The sequence below is a fragment of the Sminthopsis crassicaudata genome, chromosome 4, assembly GCF_048593235.1.
Source record: "Sminthopsis crassicaudata isolate SCR6 chromosome 4, ASM4859323v1, whole genome shotgun sequence".
NCBI lineage: Eukaryota > Metazoa > Chordata > Mammalia > Dasyuromorphia > Dasyuridae > Sminthopsis > Sminthopsis crassicaudata.
In genome coordinates this window covers 326,898,209-326,922,729 of record NC_133620.1, presented here as the reverse complement: position 1 = coordinate 326,922,729, position 24,521 = coordinate 326,898,209, and the positions used below count along the sequence as shown (strand labels likewise).

The 24,521-nt window shown below is 32.6% G+C and overlaps 1 protein-coding gene across 1 annotated transcript in view; it reads left to right on the top strand.

The window, feature by feature from the left end:
* The window catches only part of LOC141538798 (ABC-type organic anion transporter ABCA8-like), a 104,682-nt gene that overhangs the window by 6,665 nt on the left and 73,496 nt on the right, over nt 1-24,521 (top strand). The window contains 10 exon segments of the mRNA XM_074260614.1: nt 2,189-2,393; nt 5,389-5,535; nt 8,724-8,827; nt 9,541-9,767; nt 12,440-12,581; nt 12,760-12,945; nt 13,413-13,425; nt 13,428-13,559; nt 19,018-19,183; nt 22,377-22,435. Coding sequence (XP_074116715.1) covers nt 2,189-2,393; nt 5,389-5,535; nt 8,724-8,827; nt 9,541-9,767; nt 12,440-12,581; nt 12,760-12,945; nt 13,413-13,425; nt 13,428-13,559; nt 19,018-19,183; nt 22,377-22,435 — 1,381 coding nt within the window.

Genomic DNA, 24,521 nt, shown 5'->3' with positions numbered 1-24,521 from the left:
AAACAAAACAAATGGTTAAAATACTCTGTTTCAATTCACATTCAGTTTCCATAGTTTTCTCTCTGGATATGCATGATATTCTGCATTGCTAAATCTATCATAGTTGATCATCACATAACTTTGTTGTTACTATGTACAAAGTTCTCCTGCTTGCACCCATTTCACTTAGTGTCAGTTTATACTCAAATCTGACAAGTAGAATACCCTTGTTTTTTTAATTTGCTTATAGTATTACTTTTTATGTCTAAATCATGAATGCATTTTGACCTTATCAGGCTTTTCTGAAATCAGCTTGCTCATCAATTCTTAAAGAACAGTAATATTCTATTACATTTATATATCATAACTTATTCAGCCATTCCCAAGCTGATGAGCATCCACTCAGTTTCCAGTTTCTTGTCAAAGCCAGAAGAGCAGCTCTGGCTGTGGATCCTTTCCCTCTTTTATGACCTCTTTATAATTTTTATGATATTTTATGATATAGACCTAATAGTAACACTGCTGGATCAAAAGGTTTGGACAGTTTTATAACCCTTGGAGTATGGTTTTAAATTGTTCTCCATAATGGTTGGATTCTTTCACAATTCTACTAACAATGCATTAGTGTTCCAGTTTTTCCACATCCCCTTCAACATTCATAATTATCTTTTCCTGTAAATATGAGAGATGTCAAGTGATACTTCAGAGTTGTCTTAATTTGTATTTCTCTAATAGTGATTTAGAGCATTTTATATGACTCTAATATAGCTTTAATTTCTTCATCTCAAAATTGTCTATTCATATCTTTTGATCATTTATCAATTAGGGAATGACAAGTATTATTACAATTTGAGTCGGTTCTTTATATATTTTAAAAATTAAGTTTTTATCAGAAACACTGACTATAAAAATTGTTTCCTAATTTTCTGTTTCTCTGCTAATTTTTCCTGTATTAATTTTGTTTGTGCAAAACCTTTTTAATTTAATGTAATCAAAATTATCCATTTTGCATTTCATGATGTTCTCTAGTTCTTTGACTATTAATTTCTTCCTTTTCCACAGATCTGACAGGTAGATTATCCCTTGTTGTAATTTGCTTATACTATTACCCTTTGTGCCTAAATCATGAACACATTTTGATCTTATCTGGGTATAGGTTGTGAGATATTTGTCATTGCCTACTTTATGTCATACTATTTCTATTTTTTCCAGAAATTTTTGTCAAATAATGAGTTCTTATCCCAGAAGCTGGAATCTTTGGGTTTATCAAATAGTAGATTTCTATAATCATTAACTAGTAAGCCTTATGTATCTAACCTATTCCACTGATTAGCTTCTCTATTTCTTAATCAGTACCAAATGGTTTTGATGATTGTCACTTTATAATATAGTTTTTGGTCTGATATGACTACTCATCCTTTTTCATTAATTTTTTTTAATTTTCTTTTTTTGGTAATTTTTTTCATTAATTCCCTGGATATTCTTGATCTTTTGTTCTTCCAGATGAATTTTGCTATTATTTTTTCTAGCTCTATAAAGTAAATTTTTGGCAGTTTGATTGGTATTGCACTAAATCAATAGATTAATTTAGTTAGAATTGTCATTTTTATTACATTAGCTCAGGCTATCCATGAACAATTGATATTTTTTCCAATTGTTTAGATCTAACTTTTCAACACGTATTTTTTTAATAAACTAAAAACCTCTTCCCTCTCACTTTTACCTAAATTGATTCAAAACATTGCTATTATCTCATATCTTAAGGAACATATATTTTAAAAAGGCCGCACAGAAGTGTTGGAAATTGGAAATAAGCCGGAAATGAATAGGACGCAAGATACCTAAAAATACTGTTAATTTTGAATGTTGGAGGAGGGTGCTTCATAAACTTTAAAATTCTACATAAATTATTTTTGTTATTTCATTGCTAGAATTACTAATTATTAGTCTTGCTTTTGATAGGCAAAACATATTGTGTCTTCCCAGCTCTATTTTATTTTATTTTATTTTATTTTTTTGGTTCTTGGCTTTCTTGTAAGAATATCTTAGAAATATAAGCTTAATGGAACAAGTCTGTTTATCAATTAGTCATTACAAGTGGCTGATTTTCAGTCAAATACACAGGGGAATTAAATAGAAAATATGCTTGATGAGAATGGCCCTATCAGTGGCTACATTCTAATTTATTTTTTTCTCTTGTGTTTAATAGGAATGGCTTCTTTCATTGCTACTTTGCCTGCAGCTGTTTCTGACTGGATTATTTAATGAAGTCACTAAGGTTCCTGAAACACCTCCAGTAGACCTAGGACGCATAGACAAATTTAATGAATCTGACTTTTTAATTCAATATGAGCCAATCACCAATATAACTCAACAGATAATGGAAAAAATGGCTTTGGCTTCCTTCATGAAAGGTGTGTTCTCTACTAGCTTAGAGATAATATTTGGTGTTATTATCCTATTTTATTACAAAGATAAAAATGTTTGATCTGAGATAAAACACATAGGATGGAGTTAACTATTTAATATTCTTAATGTTATGATACGTAAACTTAGATTAGGCCAACTGTTTTCTCAGTTTTCTTGTGTCTGATTTTAGAAAGTCCGAGACTGCATAGTTACCTTTTATCTAAAACTAGGTTAATGGCAGGAGGAGTTCAGTAGACTTTAAGTTTCAGATCTTTGAAATAGTTCAACAATCTTGATAAAGCTTGGTTATTGATATACACATTTTTTAAAAACAGTCTGTGGTTTATGTCTCTATCTCATTTAGGAAAGGGTCTAATTTAGAGAATGGGCTCTGTTTCTTTCTTAAATCAATAAATATTCCCTTATAGGAAAGGTGACTTCAATAGACCTTCTGCAAACAATTAGAATTAGAGCTCTTTGCTGCTAGAATACTATTCATATTAGATATATAAAGAGAGACATTGTTGCATAGTAGATAGATACTGAGATTTGAGGACAGAAAGCTTAAATATTTGAACATCTCAAGTTTCCTAGAGTAACTGTGTGAACATGGACAGTCAAATGATGTAAATTTTCAGTGTCCCAGTAAATTCTCTAAAACTGAGTTGATGATGTTACCTGGCCCCAGCCGATCTTTTGGGTCTCTCCCTAAAACCATTTATACTATTGCCAACATGACCTGCTTATTATTCCCCATATATGATATTCTATCTCCCACCACCATTCCTTAGGCCTGGAAAATTTTCATTTTCACTTCTATTTGCACATTCTCAGAACCAAAAGCTCCCTTCTAGGCTCAGCTCACTCTAAGAGATATTTCCTGATATCCCCCAATTTTACCACCCCAAAGTTAATTGTGTATTTCTTTTGTATTTATCCTGTATTTATTAATTTTAGACATGCAATATGCTACAAGAGGGGAGGGACTAACCAATTTTTTAAAATGTGTTTTGCCAGACATATAGCAGGTACAAAATAAATTGATACATCACTGGAGAAATTGTCATACAGGGAAATCTTTACAGGAATCAAATCACTGTCATCTTCACCCTCCTAGACCAAAAGTCAAAGCTAAATTACACCCACTATCATATACTCTATCTTGAACTAAGAAAAGCTCTAGAGAAACCAGAAAAGTTTATGAGATCTTCTTTCCACTCCCATCCCTTATTCTAATAGTCATAACTATGATCTACACCACGTTATTTGTTTTACTCAGATGAAATTTTTCCTATAGAGTTTAGAAGTTTCCAGCTAATTTGTTAACATTGCCTATCAATATTGAGTTTCCCCATAAATTTTCAGGGAAGATAAACGTTTATGTATCTTGTGAATTGCCTCGTTTTAAGTAAGCAACTCCCTTCACTCATCTCCCTTTGAATTTTTTATTCTAATCCTATTATTAACTAAATTTTTTTATGCTTAAGGCTTAGACTGAGTGTTTTTTTCCTGTTCTAACATACCTCCTTCCATTTTATTCTAATATTTTAATAAAATAGATCATTAATAAGATGAACTCCCCATTTTCCAATAAATTAATTTTTTCTTCATTTCCTTAGTTTTCCTTTCCCTATCCTATCCCAACTACAAATAATTCCTTATGTCAAAAGGAAATAGGAAGAGAGGAAATGTAAGGTTAGGGAGAATTTTTCTGGGTAATGGGGGAATGAGTAGCAACTCTGGTATCTATTTATTTTAATTAATTTAATTTACTAATTAAATCCTGTTTTCCTATTTTAATAAATATAAAATGGCAACAGCATTCTAAATTTTAATTGCCTGAGATAAAGCCCTGTTCATCCCATTATATTTATTATTGTACTCAGAGTTCACCAGGTATATTATCAATATTTCTATTCTTGAACCTGAGCTAATTCTTAGTGGTTTACTTCACAGGATTTGGGGGAGCAAGTTGAGTAAAGTCAAGCAAGTAATAGACAAATTTACCATCTGTGTAATCATAAACCAAGTATTTAGTCTTTCTGTGTCTTAGTTTTCTCCTTTATAAAATGAAAGATTGATCTTTTCCAAATTTAAATCTATGATAATATTATCACTTGTTTTCTTCCCTTCCCATTTACAGACACAATCTTAAGAATCATAAAAATAATATTTCTGAATAAACTAGAAATTACATTATTGAAAAGAAAATTTAATGTTGTCATTGTCAACAAAGGCAAATTGGGAGAAGAAACTAATGGTGCTTGCAACTGATATTTGGAGAGAGTATTTAGGGTTATATAAATTCTTACAGTGATGAGAAGTTAACTTAACTTTGAAGCACGTGTTGAACCTCTCCCAAAGTGGGCTTCATTCCAAGTGATGAATGAAGCTAAACTAAATATTTATAAATCGAAATGTCCAATTTGCTTTGTCTCGGCGGAGGCTTAGTAAAGGGAGAGATAAGTGAAAAGGCAAGCTTTAGTTACCAGAATGAGGAAATGAGAGAGAAAAACATTTACTCTCTTTAGATGTTTGAATGTATCATTTTTCCAACTGTTTATAGATCCACCACTACCTGATATAAAAAGATATTCATTATTAACCCTATTTTTTCCAAATTTATCATAATAGTATAATAAATCATTCATTTTTAATCAAAACTGTTTTCATCTGATAAAGATATCTATAGTGAGGTCAACATGATTGACTGATTGGTTGTATTAAGCTCCATCTTTGCACTTATCTATCTCTGCTTTTGGAAATATGCTTCCTTAAGTAGTCTCAAACGACATTTAAAAGGTGGTTTGTTAAAAAGGACAATGTGAGAAAAGATACATTTCTCATGTGTTATAATTTCTAGATGACTGAAAATACCTTTGATCATGCTATTATATATGAATCTTCTATACAGTTGAGTTACTTCATATATTGAGGAATTTAAATTAGTTGGACACCAATTAATCATCTTAAATGACTATTTTTCCTTGTGCATGACAGGAATGAATATCACTGGGATTGAAGCTGAAAAAGATATGATGTGGCCTTTTGACATAATGGCAATCAACTTTCATGATATGTTTTCATATGAGTTGAAGTCTTGGGGATACAGAGTTCCATTTTTAACAGAATATCAAGATCGTCCAGGTGACTTTCCCTTTGACTAAATATTCTTCTCTCAAGGCTATTTTTTCATAAGCAAGTTAGGGGATGAAGTATATAAAAGTGATTGTATCATCAACATAAATTAATAGCATGCATTCAATTCCTAAAACTCAAATAGTATGCTTCTTTATGAAAATAAAAAAAATAATTTCCTGTAAAATTTTAACTCTCAGTTAACAAGTTCCTATTTGTTTTCCTTCTCAACTTTATTATATGCTCTTGATAGGCCTATATAAATAGCATGATTTGAAAGGATCAGATTAACCTTAATAAGCATTGTTTTTAATTTTTTATTTCATGCTATTTTCATTTTTTATCATGATGATTTTTGACTGTGTAGTCTTAGTTTTTTCCCTACCAATAAAAAAAATTGTCATAGACCTAGAGATCTCTCAAAAGGATAGAGTAATTCTGTAATAATCAAGAAAAAACTCAAAAGGAAAAAGTAATTTTTCACAGAACCTTATCCAAATTATGAAATACTTGAAAATTAGAAAAGATCAATCAGAAATCAGTGACACCATGAGACTACAAGTATTAGAACAAAATAAAAAGATTGAAAATAATATAAAATGTAAAATATCTGATACTAAAAACAACTGATCTAGGAAAATATCAATAAGAGAATTTAAGAATCACTGGATTCTTTAAACATCATATGTTTTGGGGAGGGGCAGCCTTAACATTATGTTTCTAGAAATATTAAGTGAAAATTATTCAGATCTATTAGAATTAGAAGGCAGATAAAAATAATCAATGGATCATCTCTGTAGTGAAATCCCCAAATAAAAAGTCCTAGGAATGTCAGAGCATTAAAGGAGTTAAATAAGAAAACCAGAATTCCTTGAAGTGAACTAGTGAGTGCTTGAAGAGAAAAAAAAAAAATAAAGAGAAATAAAATTAAGAGATGGTAAAAGGAATACAGTAAGTTAGATAAGAAAAAATGGGGGTAGAACTTGCTATAAAGGTAGGTAGGTAGCATGGGAGATAGAGTGTTACATCTGGAGTCAGGAAGACATATTAAGACACTAGCTCCTTAGGCATTTACTAGCTGTTGTACCTGTTATTTGCTGTTGTAGCGAGTTATTTAATCTCTGTATGCCTCAGTTTCTTCAACTATAAAGTGATGATAATACTCCTCACTTGTCACAGTTGTTGTAAGGATGAAATTAAAGAATATTTATAAAGTGCTTTGTAAACTTTTAAATGCTATATAAATGCTAGTTATTCTCAAAATTGAGGTGAGTGAGAACAGAAATATGGACGATAAAGATACAGGCATAATATGAAACTCACTCTTACCTGAAACAAAAGATGGTTACACACACACACACACACACACACACACACACACAGTTTGTGTAGAAATACATACAACTCAACAGGGAAAATAGGAGAGAAAGGGAATAGAAAGGAAGGTAAGGGAAACAATGAAATCAATTATTTTAGGTCATGAGTAATATGAAATGATACAAAACAAAGTTAGCAGAAAAAAGAACAGTTTATACAAAGAAAATAATACTGTAAAGAAAAACAATTTTGAAAGATTCCAATAAGTGTCATATTGTTAGGTTCTTATTAAGTCCTAATGAGATAATGAGATATTGGGTTTTTACTAAGTGCTAAGTCGGTACTTGACAATTTTCTAGTTCCGCCCTTTCCTGGTAGTTTGACTTGTGAATTCCTGGGGAAGAGCTTGTGTGCTTGGGAGGAGCAAGCTCATTGGTTGAAGTGGTTCTTCCCAGAAGCCCTTGCATTATCCCACGCCCATTCTCTGGGAGGATAAGGAGAGCAGCACTCTAGAGATAGAGAGTCACTGCTTTAGACCAGGCTTGTCGAGGCTCTCTGCAGGAAGGGAAGTCACTTCTCTGGACAAGAGTTAACGGCAACTGTCTGGAGACAAAGATTCTCTACAGGAAGAACAATCTGTCTGAGAGATTTGAGTTGACACAGCAGATCTCCTCCAGGCAGCTTTTGGAGACGACAGCACGTTACATCATATCTCCAGAGTATTTATGCAAATGTTATTAATAGAGAATTGATGGATACAGGTGCAGAACGAGACATGAATTTTTGAATATGAACATGATTCATTTTGCTTAATTTTGCTTTATTTGTTATAAGAGATTTTTTTCTCCTTTCAGTTTTTAGTTGAATAAAGAATGTTAGGGGGGAGAGGACAGAGTTAATAATAATAATACCAAAAAAAGAAGAGGACCATCAAAACATTTTTCAATGTGCCAAAGAGAAGTATGTTCAGAAAGAAATACAGACGTGGAATAATTTTGAATGTACTATGTGAAATTTATTTTATACTTTTTAAAGTGAAAAAAACAGTACAAAATAGAGACCCATAGTTTCACATAGAATCCCTTTTCCCCCAGGTGTCCTGCTATGCATGTGGAAATGCTCTCTGATTTTAATTTGTAAATTCAAAACTAAAACATATTTTGAATAAGTTGGACAAAGGGCAGAGTTTTTTGGGATGATAGAGAAAATATTACAGGCAGGGAAATTGATGTATTTTAAAATTTTGAAAAAGTTTTATGTGAATATTTTGTGATTTACCACTTCTTCCTATAACAATATCCTTCCCCCAACTTTTAATAATGTAACTCAAACTACTTTAGAAAACAATGTGAAAACTATTTCATTAAATATGGTCTCAATTTACAGCATTTTCTAGTTCTGCTAGAATTTCTGGAAGAATTCACATCCCATTGAACCCTTGAAAAGATTCAATATTTTGTTTTTAGACATGTTGACATTTTATTCTATGATATACCTGAATTTAACAAAATTGTTTTAAATCATATAAGTTGAATCAGAGGTAGCTAGTGCAATAATGGATAGAACACAGGACTTAGAGTTAGCAAAACCTAAGTTTAATTCCAACCTCAGATCTTTTATGTGACCTTGAGAAAGTCACTTAAAGAGTTTGCCTCAGTTTTTTCATCTGTAAAATAAAAATAATAATAGCTCTGTCTTCCATTGTAACAGTATCAGATGAGAAAATAAGAGGCTTAGCACAAGGCCAAGCATATGAAGCACTCTATAAATGCTCATTCCCTTTCCTTCCTCATATAGAAAAGGTTTTCCACAGATTTAGAGCAAAATGCCTTTTCCTGATGTAATCCGGTACCATAATGATGTTTTGCTTCTCTTTACAGTACATTGTAAAGAATTTGATGGAAAAATCATGTGTTCGCTTGAAAGATATTGGGAAAAGGGTTTTGTGGCTTTGCAAGCTGCCATTAATTCTGCTATTATAGAAGTAAGTATCAAATTTTAAGAATTCTAATGATTAATATGTTATATTCTGACCATTCCACTTTCTTGCTTACTAATTCTTCTAGGATGAAATCTAAATTCCTCATTATAGCATTACAGGCTTTTCATAATCTGACTCCAACCCTCATATAATTTTTATTCATGTAGGCTATATTCCAGTGAAATGCAACTACTAGCTATATCATATATTCAATATACAATTTCCTGCCCTGATATGTTTGCCCAGGCCTTTTCCTTTACCTGAAATGCATTTCCTCCTCTTCTGCTTTCCAAAATTCTTCTCTTCCCTCAAGGCTCAGTTCAGATACCACTTCTTCCATGTGACATTCTCTATTTCCATAAGTGTTTTTCCTCTATTAAAAATTACTAAATTTATTTGTCTCCTCTTTTTCCATCCCACCCTCATCCATGCCTTGACTTCTTCACTCCCTACATCCCAGTAAAAAAAAAAAAATTAAAGGCCAGGATCATGTTTTATATACCCAATGCCCTGTAAATAAAATGGTGTTAAGCAACATTTGCCAAATATGTTTATTGGACAATGTAAAGCATATCCTATACTTAAATTGCCCATTTATTGAAAAACATAAGATATATGATTACTAAAAACCAAAAGAATGAAAGAATGGACAATTCCTTCTTATCTAGTCACTGGTTTGATAAGTTGATTTTTTTATGTTAATATGCCAACTTTAGATTGCAACAAACCATTCTGTGATGGAGCAACTGATGTCAGTCAATGGTATAATAATGAAGGTGCCTGCTTTCATTTCCCAACTTGGAATCCTTAATGACTTCGTCGTTTTCACCTACTTAATTTTTTTCTCCCCAATGATATATTTTCTGTGCCTTAATGTCACAAGAGAGAGAAGAAAGGTTAAGAAATATATGACAATAATGGGCCTCCAGGATTCAGCTTTCTGGTAAGTTATAGATTTTGCAATCAAATAATGTGAATGAATAGAACATTGAAGCTAACTAGAAACCAATGGTTCTTTTTTTCTAGGATTATGATGTAAATTTCATATAGTTAACACATTGCTAATTTTACAAAAAGATGTTCCTAGCATTTAATGATTATCCATGCTTACCTATATGCATAGGGCTGTAGTCTTATGACATTTAGTAGATTGATTTGTTTTTCTCCCAGAACAGATCATATGTTTGTTTGTTTTTTCAATTCTGAGTAAGGTTCATCAATATGGAAGGAAATAGAATAATGAAAAAATTAGAATTAGTTTAAAGATATTGATTAAAATTCTGGTAAGAATACTTCCCCTGTATACATTCATTCTCTGACACATTACAGAATTGTATGGTTATAGCCTGCTACAATTGAAAAAGATTGTGGGGAAATTGTCATATAGGTTATCAACAATTTGACTTGAATATATGATGGGTATAAAAATTATCAGTCAGGCTAGGAAAAACTAGGCTAAAAAGAAATGGATTAAGCATAGGAGATAAAATATAAAACTCCATATCATGTGGATTCTATGTATCTATGAAATATTAAAACACCTACAAAAATGCCTTAAAGGAAGATTTATTGCAATATCTCTAATGTATTAGATTAAGTTTAGATGTAGAATTGGGATTTTTTTTTTGTCTTTACAAATTAAGGCCAAGGAGAGCATTAAATGACTATATCAATGAATAAATCAATAAATGAAAAACCATTGTAAGTGTTAGATGTGCAAATACTAAAAGATAGACATTGACCTCAATGATTTTGTGTTCTAATAAAAGAAGAAACCGATGTAAGGGAGTGGAGACCAAGGAAAGTCCATTTGAACTAGAAAGTCAAAGGGATAATGAATAGAATTATAAAGTTAAAAACTTACATGACTTTAAAGTAATAAAATAGAGTGTTGTTGCTGTTTTTTGGCAATGCCAAAACTTTTGCAACCAAATAAGTTATAATAATTCATGTTCTAATAGTGCCTAATTAAAATTAACCAAGTGCTTTCCTAATAACAACTCCCCAAGGTAGTTGTAATAATAATAGTAATAATAATAATATTATTATTACTATTGGACAAAGGAAGAAACTGAACCTTAGAATTTTCCATAGTATCCAGAACTCAAAGGAATATTACCTGTTCCAGCCCTGCCATTTTACAGATGAGTAAATTGAGTCTCAGAGGGATTAAATAATTAATCCAGCAGTGAGCAACAGAACTTAAATTTGATTCCAGGTTCTTTGACTTTAAATCTAATGTCCTTCCCTATATAGGAAACTTTTTCTCTTCACAACCATTATCTTTTGAGTTCTCAACTTATTCTAAAGAAGCTGCTATTGTTCAAAAATATATTTGGACTCCTTATTGAGGTAAAGAGAGAGAAGCTTTGTAGTTTCCCTCTCTTGATATGTATAACTTCATTTTAGTATTAGCCTTCACTTTGATGTGAATCACATCCTTGCCTTATGTAAGAGGTTCCCCCCTTCCCAGTCCATTTTCAAGGCTTTTATATAGCATGTTTATAACATCACTTATATCCTTAATACAAAAATGAACAAAATTACAAGATGTATCAAAACCAGATCTAAGAATATTGTTCTCTCTCTAGCCATTTTTGGATGGATACTTTATTCAAGATATGCTACCAGAAAATATTTTGGATTCTGAGCTCACTTAAATGACAGAGATTTTTCTTTTGGGATATCTATTTTCCCCAACTTTGGCTTGCAATAGCAATAAAGCTTCTTCACCTGACTTGTCCCATAATATCATGAATGAAGTTCCTTTGTAGACCAATGCATTCTTTTGAAAAATTCATTGAGGATCTATGCCAAATTCTTCTAAATATCTTTAGTGATGGAAATTATTTTCCACTGATTCTTATGATGAATGAACAAGCTGTTTAACATTATTTGGGGTCAAAAAGGACATGTGACTCTAAAGTAATGGTACTGATTTTCAAGGGCAAATTGTTAAAATGAGGAATTCCATAAATATTTTGAGAAATGTCAATACCATAGGAATTTTGTGCATAGCTTCCAAAAGTGATCATAAGGAAGAATAAAACACACTCATCACACCAGTTTTGTTTCATCAATTTAAAAATATATGTGTGTATATACATATATATATAGCATTAATTTATATGTGTGTATAACTCATATGTGAAGGATTTTAATGAAAATGTTATAGACAATTTGTCTTGGTGTATACGGAATTGAAAAAAACTAAACTGGCATATATTTCTGTTATACTCGGTAAGATATAATGGAAAGGCCACTGGTTATACAGTCAGAGTAACTGGATTAAAATCCTCATTCTGATACTTATATTTTTGTAACTTCTGGGCAAGTCATAATCTCTCTGGACCTGTTTCTTCATCTGTAAAATGAGGAGGTTTGGGTTGGCCTGTGAAGTCCCTTCCATTTCTAGAGACATAAGTCTTATGCTAAAGGTAGTTGTAGAATTTATGTTTCCTTCAATAAGAAGATGATTACCATCCTTTTTTGATGACAGATGGTCACTTGACTAAAAGAATGGACTCAGACATTACTGATCAGTTCCTAACAGCTTTAAGGTAGAAAGAATTGCCTGACCATGTAACATTGAATTATGTTCTTTTTCTACCTTAGGCTTTCCTGGGGTTTACTGTATGGTGGTTACATTTTTATATTGGCAACCCTGCTGACCATTACAGTAAAATCTTCTGAATTTATAGTCATGACTGGTTACTTCATGGCATTCTCCCTATTCTTCTTTTATGGTCTCTCTTTGGTGAGTATGTACAGTTTCTTTTCCCTATTATTTCCCTATTCCATCAAGATAAAATCTTTGTTCTTTTTCTGTATTTGTCCAAGAAAGGTTCTTTAAAGATAGGACCTTAACACTCATTAGTTTTGCAGTAGAATGGTTCATCTTGCTTGATTTCCATTAAGAATTCTTCTTCTTTCAGGTAGCGTTAAGTTTCCTGATGAGTGTGTTGATTAAGGAACCTCTGCTTACTGGCTTGATCACATTCCTCCTTACAGTTTACTGGGGAGGTTTGGGATTCATTTTATTTTTTCACAAATTTCCTGCATCTTTGGAATGGATTTTAAGTTTCCTAAGTCCCTTTGCCTTCATTTTTGGAATGAACCAAGTAAGTTGAAATATTTATTTCTAGTTTACTATTAGCTTTACAAATTTCTTTCCTGTATAAAATTTAAGGGATTGGAGATCTATGGTTCTATTAGTGTGGAATCTTTTCATCTCTTCTAATGAAGATCACAAATAACTTCACTGATAGGTCTTACAAAGTTGCCTAGAGCGCAACTAAATATCACTTCCATAGCTATTTAATTCATATGTACAAGAGATAAATCTTAAAACTGCAATGAATATTAAGGGGAAAAATAGAATTTGACTAGTGACACTTCTTTTCTTCATTGGGTCTATTTCTCCTTGATTGTGTTTCATGTGACTCCTAACTCTTCTATAACATAGCAATGTTACTAATCTCAGTGATGCAAAACATTTTATAATAAGCATTACATATATGTGCAAGCTATAATTCCTACTTCTAAAAATATATTTATTTTCACAAATACACTATTTTTAAACCTTCAGATTAGGAGACTGGATTAAATTCAAGAAGTTTTGGTTTCCCTGATCCTTCTGGAGACTCACATCAATTGTTAGCCATATTGTTCATGTTGATTTTTGACAGTCTTCTCTATTTGGTTCTTGCTCTGTATTTTGAAAAAATATTGCCACGTAAGTAACAGTGCCTTTTTGATTCTTAATTTCTTTCACCACTTTATTGGGAAGGTTTTTCTGTAATGTTCTGTTCTCTAAATTAGCATTCTCTGGGTGCAGGTTTCTTGGGGAGCTTCTGGGGGCAGCCTTCATTTCAGTTCAGTTTCAATAATCACCTCAAATGCAGCCAGGGATTAAATTCTAGATCCTTTATTGTGTCCTTCAAAATCCTGAATCTTTTCCTGGGCCTGGTTAGCTTTCTTAGAGACCTATCTCTCTCCTTGGTTCTCGAGAGCTCTTGTCTGAATGTCTCCAGCCAGCACAAAGGTGGAAGTTGGAATGACTCTTGACTCCTCCTTCCAAAGAGTGGGCTTGTGGGTGGGCTTGTGAATATCCTGGAAGTCAATCCTAGTTGTGAATTTCCTGGAAGTCCATGAGTGGGCTTGTCCTTTTATATGCTCTCTTAAAGGTTTGAAAGGTATGAATTCTGAACTAGAGAACTGTTAATTGCTAAATTAGACAACCAACATAGCAACTTGTAAGAATCATAACATTTTCCATTCTGAGAAAGGAAAAAGACAAATATAAATGGGCATCACAGGCAGGAAAATTTAATTTTCTATTTCATAGTTTTCAAAAGCTATCTAATTCAACTGTTTTGAACTGAATTGGTTTAATTGGCCAATGAGCTTTATTACTTAGGCCAAATATTTTTTATGTAAAAATTCTATTATCATAGTCATATGGCTTCCTTCTGGTAAATATTCAGGATGTTTGAATATATTGAAAATATCACATAATAATACTTATTATTAAAATAGTTGAATAATCCATATTTCCAAACCCTAAATGGGGTTATGAAGAGTCATACACAACTGAGACAACTGAACTATAAAAGGGCAGTTTTGCAAATTAGGTTGCTTTGGGGAAAATGAAGAAGCAGATCAGTTCTTGAATTCAATTCTCTGGAGTCTAGTCTCATTTGTACCATTACAGCTTGGGTTCTGGCACTAACATTTGTTAGGTATATTTTTATCATTATTAGCTTTATCTGTCTCACCAGTATGTGGAACAGAAAAAAATCCCTGTAGTTGAAGCCAGAAGACCTAAATTCAAGTTTCAACACTGTCAATAAGTCAATAAGTACCTACTATATACTACTATTGAGGCACTGTGTTAAGCACTGGAGATGTAATAAGAGGCAAAAGATAGTTCTTGTCCTCAAAAACTCATGGACTCTCTAATGGACTAGTGCTATAATGGACAGGGCCTGTAATTGTATGGGTATAGGGAACTCCTGTTAACCAGCTGGTTCCTGCTCCAAAATTTAGAGCTTTAAAAAGCAGTCTGGAGCACCAACAGAATAAATCATGTTCTAGATTCACATAGACAATATGTGTTTTATATGCATTTATGTGTATATGTGTACATTTATGTATATATATATATATATATATATATATATATATATATATATATATATATATATATATATATATATATATATTAGTTGCAAATAGAAGATAACATGTTTATATGTGTGTAGGAAAGGAAACAGAGACAGACAGGCAGTCAGGCAGACAGACAGAAACAGGGAGAGAAACAGAAAGGGAGACAAAAACAGAGATAAAGACACACACACACACACACACACACACACACAGAAATGGAGACAGAGAAAGAAAACTCCACAAAATCCTCTTCTATTCCTTCTCTCCACTTCAGCTAAAATGGTTATATGCCATGACTCTTAAAGTACTTTATTTCCAGCAAATTCCTTTATCCAAATATGATCTCTTCTTATGCTGTCTCTTTCCCTATTTCTCGCTGCTCCTAAACCTTTTATTGATTCTTGGGAGTGGCCTCCTATAGACTTCTCCACTTTTGGCTGATACTTTCTTTAGTTTTCATCCCTTCTCTACTTTCACTTAGCTCTCTGTTCAGTCTTGGCCCTTTTGAACTGCCCAAGTCTATATCATCCTCTATTTTCAAATATTCTGTCCTGTTAATATTCATATTTGACTAAACCTTCATTTCTGAATTAGTCTTAACACCTACCTGCCTTCTTAATTATCATTCATATGTTCCTAAATAAAGCTGGAGAAATATAATCATACTGACAAAGTCAGATACAAATTTTTATGACTGAAAAAAATATTCATTAAGTAGTTATGCACAAAGCACTAGGAATACTAAGTACTGGGAATACAAATAGAAAAGTAAGTCTTAAGTACTAGAAATAAAAAGAGGAAAATGAAACAGTTTTGCTCTTAAGAAATTTATATTCTAATGATACAACATTAATGGAATTCAGCTACAAGTTAGATGGAATGGTCTCATGGTACTTAGGGCACAATGATAAAGCCATTTTCTCTTTTAATGCCATTTTCACTGATGAAATCAAATTAATTGCTGCTGTTTAACCAATTGTCATGTCAAGGATATAGGTGGTAAGAATTTTCTGAATTTTTCAGGAGCTACTACTGTAGCATCTATTTAGGAAACTACCCGGCTGCATCTCTACAAGGGCTATTTCCCAGGATGATGGTTGAGGGCGCCAGACTAGAAGCATTGATTTTCCCATGGCTCATAGAATCAAATTCCTAGGCTGTGTCCATCAGGGTCTGAGGGAAAATGAGATGGTGGCCTAATTTGACCAGGCTGGCACATGATAATCTTATTTTTTTCCTTATAGAGTCTTTGTTATTTTAGCTGGATTGACATGCTAGCCCTGTGGGTGGTAATTAATTGGTAATTTATGGGGATGGTCCCACACTGTGATAAAACAATACTTTTATTTATCCCTAATCCCATTCCTTATAGGAGTTGCCCTAAGCCTTTTCTCTCCTAAAAATCCTGCAACACTTACGACCTTTACACTTTTACAACTAAAAGCCTTACTTTGTACTTTATTGAAAAAATAGAGGACATTCTCTCTAAGCTCCTTCTTCCCATCTCTTTACAACTCCATTCTCTACTCTTAATTTAAGTTTTTGATTTTTAAAAAGGTAGTCTTTTTTGCCAAGGCTAAACCATCCACATATGCCCTATATGTTTTCCAAAAGAATTCCTCACTATCATCTCTCTACTTCTTTAATCTTTCCCTATCAATTGTTTTCTTTACTGATGCCTACGAATATACCCTCTTCTCCTATCATGAAAAATCTTCAATATACCTAGCCACTTTCTTAAGAATCTCTCCTCGCTTTCTCAGCCAACTGCCTTGAAAAAAAGTAAATAATATTGATTTTTCTTTCTTTCCTTTCATTATCATATAGGATCTTTGTCCAAATAGTCGAGATATTGCCAGAGGAATAGAGTCACACTGGCATCCTCACTATGAGCAAAAACCAAGAGACAAAAAGAAATTTCTTCTAAATGGAAGTTTGGTTAATAGGAATTTCACAGGAATGCAAATAGAAAGTTGGTTGTGGCATAATCCCTAAAGGAAAAGAAACATTACTTCATGGGAAATAGTTATATTGACCTAATGTGCTTACAGTAAACAAACCCAAGCAAACTACCATGAAAATAATTGCAGTTTATAAGTCAATAACCATTTCAGGCGAAGTTGTCTAGACACTCTATGAAGAATTTAACAAGAAGTGATCAGTGACTTCAATATCCTGAAAGTGGATACAGGAGAGATTACATAAAAGTATGGTTCAGTATTAAAACTATTATAATTGTGTAGAGGCAACATGGTGCCAGAAATTAAAGGAAGTATATAAATATGAAAAACCAACAAGTAAATAGAAGAGGCCTGGTGTCCAGAGAGAAAAAGGACATAGGCTTTTATAGTTTGGTTTAGGGACTTACAGTTCAAGATTCACAGAGTCAGTTTGCAGTGACATGTACATTGATGAAGTTTTTTCATGTTCCATTGTGTGAAGATGATTGAAACAACACCAAGTACCTATATTACTCTATAGCAAAGTGCCATAGCCACTACCATTATCTTGTCTGGCCACATTCATTTGAAGTGTAACTTCATCCTTGGTGATTTCAGAATCAAAAAGATATTGGTTCAAGTCTAGCCCCAGACTCAGGCTGGCACCAAGCAATTAGCCTTTCCATTAATTCTAGAATCTTTTGGCTGCTTTTCCCTTCATAATCTATCTTAACTATAGACATATCCTTGCCTCGTAAAGCTAAAAATGGGGCATTATTCCTTTCAAAAAGATACATGGCTGTTCCTTTACAAGCTGAAGGGTTAAGAAAGTTGTCTTCCTCACTTGTGCTTTAGAAGAAATGGGTTGATATACAGTGCCTCATCTAAATCTCTGAGACTCTAATTTGCAATACAATTGCTATTCTATCTTAGTAAAAGGCATTTCCTCTTATGAGGCACTCTAGTCTAAATAAATTCATAGATCAAGATCCTATCCCTTTTCCTTATTAAAAAAATATAATATACTTAAAGAAAACATTGTTCATTTTATATGTTGCTATCTCTATCAGTTGTCTATAATAAATCTATCTCACTTTTCTTTTTTATACATCCAGGAAGATTTCATAGTTTGAAATTTTGAATACCTATATTGAGTGATTAATGTTTCAAGTCAAGAAAAAATTGGCAGTAGGTGGTAGTAAGCAGTCTGCCTGAAAAGGCTGCACAATGTTTTTCCTTTTCCCATTAGCAAAAACTTGTTAATATGACTTTCTGGTCTCCAGCTTATCTTCTCCTGATAGAAGGGAGATCCTAAACTTCTGATCTCAATGAGGATACAGGTTTATATATCTGGAGCACTGGAGAGTACTATGAGAGCAATTCTTTCCTTCACTCCAAGTGTTTTCACTCTTTGGAAGCATCTTGAGATCCTATAATCAAAACGGTGTAACAGGCTTAATATTTACCTCTATAAAGCATCCTTCTCATAGAAATCACAGCAATTTTCCTGAAGCATAGGTCTGGCCATCGTATTTCTTTGTTTCAAAATAAGTGAGCAAAAAACCTTTCACTTGTTCCCTATTACCTCTGGAATAAAACATATGGTCATCAGTTTGGCAATTAATATTCTTCCCAATTTAGCTCCAACTCAACTTCCTAATTTGTTCTAATGTTTCTCCCCTTCCTTTATTCTCCATTCTTTGTTAAGTGCATCATTAACTGTTCCCAAATATGATCTTCCAAATTCTTCCAATATTCATTCATTCAAAGGCCTAAAATGTTTTCCCTCCTGAATTCTACTTCTCAGAATTTTTATCTGCCTTCAAGATTTAGTTCAGTTCTTACCTCCTACACGAAACTTTCCCATTTTGAAGTTACCTTTCATTCCCCAAATTATCTTGCAGTCTACTTATTTATGTCTGCTATATCTCACCCTACAGTCCTCCCTGTCCCCTCTCCTCCAGCCTAGAATGTAAATTCTATGAGCATGGAGACTATTTCATATTTACCTTTATATCCTGGCACAGAGCAAGGACTTGATATTTTTTGTGGAACTTAATATTTAATTGTGTCTTGCTTCCTTAGGTGAATATGGGTACCAACATTCTCCTCTGTTTTTCCTGAAATCTTCATTTTGGAAAACTCACTCCAAGGCTAGTCATCAGATATTGGAGAATGAGACTAATTCTACATATTGCTCTGATTCTTTTGAACAAGTGCCTCTAGAATTTCATGGAAAAGAAGCTATAAGGTAATTAATGATCTTAATGTACAACAAAATAAATGACAGGCTCATTCAGAGAGTCAAGCATGAAAAGTAGATAAAGCATATAAAACTATCATTCCTTTTCTATGTCACATCCTGGACCTCACTCTCAGTCTCTTCCAAACATACACACACACACACACACACACACACACACACACACACACACGCATGCACACACTCACACCGGTTTTGAATGAATACTTCCATTAAAGCATATCATGCATTGGAAGATTTTCAATATTATCTTTACTTGATGTATGTGGTGAATCTTCAAGAATGAATCTCCTCATATCTTTGCTCTGCTTCTTTATGTCTTCTTTTTTTTTCTAATAACCCAACCTCATACTCTGTTCTCTTCCCTGTTTACTTCCTTCCATTTTTCTCTTCTGAGATGGAAGGAACACAATAATAGAGAAAGAGAAAAAAGAGAGAAAAGATCTATTTGGACTTTCATTCTGTATTTCACTGAAATTTCAATGTGTTTCATTATGTTATGATGTAAGAGGGTAAATGCATATGTTTTTCCTCTGCCTCAGGAGAAAAGAGTAAATTGATCCTTTAAGTCATTCTTGCTTAGAATATGCTTGCTTTCCCACACTAACTGCTAAAATGAAACAATTAAAGTAACAGTGAAGGCAGAGCAAAAATAGCAGAGTACAGGCTGTAGCCCCGTCAGACTTTCCCAATATTCCCCTCCAAATTTTTTTTAAATAGACCTAATTAAAAGAGATAATGGGAAATTGCATTTTACTAAAAGATAATAAATGATAAATAAACACAATTACTAAATATATATGTACTAAATGACAGAGTATCTGAATTCTTAAGGGCACAAATTAATGTAGCCAAAATAAGAAGGAAAGCAGGAAACTGGGGGGATAAGAGGCAGTCATGGGAGAGTGGAATCTACAGCATATTTCTCTGATTAAGATTGTATTTCTCAAAAGTATAGGGAATTGAGTGAAATTTATAAAAATAAAAGTCTTTCCCAAAATGATAAATAGTCCAAACAAGGCAATTTTTAGAAATATAGAAATTCTGGAAGGGATGTGGAAAATTAGGAACATTAATGCATTGTAGCTGGATTGTAAATGAGTCCAAACATTCTGAAGCATTATTTGAAACTATGACCAAAGGATGATGAAATTGTGCACTTTCTCCACTGTTAGGTCTATTTTTCAAAGAAATCAAAAACCTATTATACAAAAATGTAGTAGCTCTTTTTGCATTGATAAAGAACTGGAAATTGAAGGGATGCCCATTAATTGTGGAATGATCAAACAAGTTGTGGTGATGGAACATTATAATATTATGAGAAATGACAAACAAAATGCTCACAGAAAAAGATGGAAAGCCTTACATAGACTGATACAAAGTGAAATGAGAAGAAAGAAGATCATTGTATTCAGTGATAGCAACATTGTGAAAATGATCAACTGTGAAAAACTTAGTTACTCTGATCAATACAATGATCCATGATTAAAAGGAGTCATGATTAAAATGCTATCCACCTCCAGAGAGAAAATTGATAGTCTCAGTGTAGAATGAAATATGTTTTTCACTTATTTTTTGCTTGCCTTTTTTTTTTTGCAATGTGGCTAATACAGAGATATGTTTGCATTATTTCACATGCCTGATTTAGATATTGTGAGGAAGGGGCCTTAACATAAGAAGGAAATTTGGAATTTAAAATGTTTTTAAAAGAATGTTAAAAGTAAATTAATAAACTGAGAAAATTTTAAAATATAAATGAAAGAAATCATGGTGAAAGACTAAAAGCCAACCTTACAGGGTTGTGTTGTTATGGTCTTTTTTTTAAAGTACTTTTTTTGTTCATTTTTTGCTAAGCTTCTCAAGAAAATTCATGGTGAATAAAAGTTTTAGGACTATTCTTACTCACACTGATCTTTCCCTTCCCTGATTTCTTATGGTATTTACATACAAACACAAGTAAGCACTTAAAAATTCAAGGTCAAAATAATCATTATACTCTTTTGCACTTTTCTCTTATAAATATGTGATAGCACTATCACTCTGCCTAGGTTGTAAGTGTCCTGTGGGCAGAGTTCATATGTTATGCCTCTCTGATATCCTCTACAATATTTAGAAGGGATCTAAACACCTAGCAAATACTCAATATGTGATCAATGAACTGAGTGCTATACTTTTCTCAGCCTTTCTAATTACTAAGTAACTTTTGAAAGTCATTTTCTTTTCTTGACCTCAGTCATCTTGTCTATAAAATGAGGATTTGGAATAAATGGTCTCTAAAGTCATTTGTAATTCTAATATTCTATATTTCTATGAACATACAATAAAGGATAAGGATTAAAAATGGGCAAGTCTTTGGATGAAGAATAAATAGCCTCCAAACTTTGTTTGCCCCAGTGGTGTTTTGTTTTATTTAATATTTTTAAAAACATTCTGGAGTAGGTGTTATTGGGGGAAATCTTTAAGATGCTATTAAATTCTCATGAGTAACGATATGTGAAGCAGACCCATACAGATTACAAGATCTCATAGATAAACAATAGTATTTAATTTAGAGGGTAAATAATAAAACCAGATTTATATGATCAATCAAATACAATCTCAAAAGAGTTATGTAGGTGTCTTTGTTGATACAAATCTGAAGATATTGCTTTAAAGTCAGAAAGGTCAGGAAACAAAAGAGAAAGCATTAGCTAATCTGTTGCAATTAGGTTTTGTTTCAAGGGAGTAAAGGGCAAAGATAAATGAAAATAGTATGTATGAAAAAATAAAAATACAAGAGACATCATGATTTGCATCTCAAATAAATCTTAAATTCAAGTCTCAACTCTGACATGTACTCATTTTGTGATCAGGGGCAAGTCACTTAGCACTCTGAATCATTCCCTAAGACCACAAGTTAAAGATGAGTTATCAATGTGCATTTAAATATAGTATTTACATATTGGAAGTTTCCTATGCCATTGAAATTATAAATTTAAAATCCACTTGCCCTAACTCTCAGAATAAGGTAAGTGTGATATTGCAGTGCCAATCTCTAGCACATTCCTTCTTTGCATCACATATTGGATTTCTATCTGGGGCCATTCCTTAACTGTATGATTCATATTTCTGCGTTGGCAGTTTACATTGGTTAAATGACCAGAAAGAATTGTCATTTCAAGATTATTTAATCTCCTTTCAGAATCAGAAATCTAAAAAAAGAATATAAAAAGAAGCTTGAAAAAGTGGAAGCTTTGAAAGGTAAGAGGAAAAAGTGAATTGTTGCTTTAACTTTTAAAATTCATTGTTTGCAATATCTTGGGAGTGATCTCTGAAAGAATTGACTATAAATGTAAAGGATAATGCTCTCCAGGATAGAACCTAAAATAATGTAAGCATTATTTTATCCTAATTCCTTTCTTGGCTGGTTCTAGGGAAGTATGTGACTTTCTTTTTGTCACTGATTCCATTCTATCCTTCAGGAGGAACAGACCAGCTTCTTGGAAAATAAGAGGCAGAGGCAGTGAATTGTCTGAGACTCCTGTTTTTTCTTTTCCTATAAAGCATCCTTGTAGCACCTAAATTTTTTTATTCACAACTTCTCCACAGCCTAGAATAATGATTCTAAACTACCTAATTCAACCTTATTCTATTTTTGAGGATGTTTTATTAATAAAATTTAAATTTGCATTAACCTTTTTAATATAACTCAAGCCCCCATGGGGAATCTGGAGTGAAGTCTCTTCCTGCCTTCCACTCTTTACTACTCTGACAATTCAGATAAAATATAACACCAACACTATTTCTCCTTTACATAGACCCAATACTCAATTACTAATGTATCAATGTATTAATACATACACAAATCAAAAGCAGTTAGAGTAGATCAGATGTAATCCATACAGCTTTTAAAAAACTACATAAAATCAGAAATTTTGAAAATCTTAAAGTACAAAAAACGTGGAGTGTTTTTTCATAATAAGCTCTTATGGTATAGTAATATTCTATTATATTCAGGTACCACAGTTTATTTTGCCTTCACCAGTCTATTGGTAGGGCTATATGGCAAAGTGAATAGTGCACTGGGCCTGGAGTCAGAAAGCCTTGACACATTCTAATTGTGAAGTCTACTTTTAGACTTCATTCAAGTCACTTAACCTCACTTAACCTCAATTCCTTATCAAAAAAATGAACTGGAAAAGGAAATGCCAAACCACTCCAGGAAAACTGCAAATGGGATCAGACATGACTGAAAAATGACTGAACAATAAATTGAGGGGTACCTGACTTATTGTCAGTTCTTTGCTGTTATAAGAAGGTGTGGGACAATGGATGTAACACTACTCAGGAAGTTAGGAAGACCTGAATTTAAATTCTGCTTTGAATACTTTTTAGCTGGCTGTCTAACCTGGCCAAGTCACTTGTTTCTGCTTTATTTTTTCTCATCTGTAAAATGAAGGAAATAATAATCTACCCCCCAGGGTTGTTTTAAGGATAAAACAAGGAAGTTTTGGAAAAGTGCCTTACAAACTTTAAAACATTATGTTTCGCATATATTCTGGTATAAATGGAACCTTTCTTTTTCCATCAATTTCCTTGGGGGTATATGCTAAGTAGTGGGATTTCTGGGCTAAAGGGAGGCAGTGTAGCATAGAGCTTTATATCAGGCAAACCCAAATTCAATACATTCTATGTCACCATGGATAGGTCACTTCTTAGCTCTCTAAGATTTTAAGTTATAGTTGAATTGCCAATTTGCATTAGTTCAAAGCTTCTAACATTGGGGAATGAATCCATACGGTCATGTAACTGAATATGGGGATTACAAAATTATGATTTATTTTCAGTGAATGTTTGATTTGTATATCTGTTTTATATATCTATATACCTAGGGTTGCAAATAAATTTCTTGGGTGAAAAGGAATCACAAATGGAAAAACTTTAAGAAGTCCTGCAGTAATAGACAATAATTATAAACCAGAAATTCCCAACTTCAAAAGAAGTTACAAGTTTGCAACCCAGCACTACTATTTTCATCTGTTTCATAACATAATTCCAAATTGCTTTTTAAAGTAATTGGACCAGTTTCCAGTTTTTCCATGTATTAAAATTATATCTTGTTCTGATCTCCCTGACTACTTCTCCACCTATTTCTAAGTAAATATAGTATATTTGTAAGTAGACAGTACAAAGTAGTAATAGCAGAAAGTAAGATTATATGAGGGAGCCTTGAGTTTACATGCAAAATATCACAAATATCAATGGAGTATAATTTATAAATTGTAATATTTAAAGAAAAATATATCCTTGGAATATGTACAGAATCAGATGAAATCATGTGGACTGT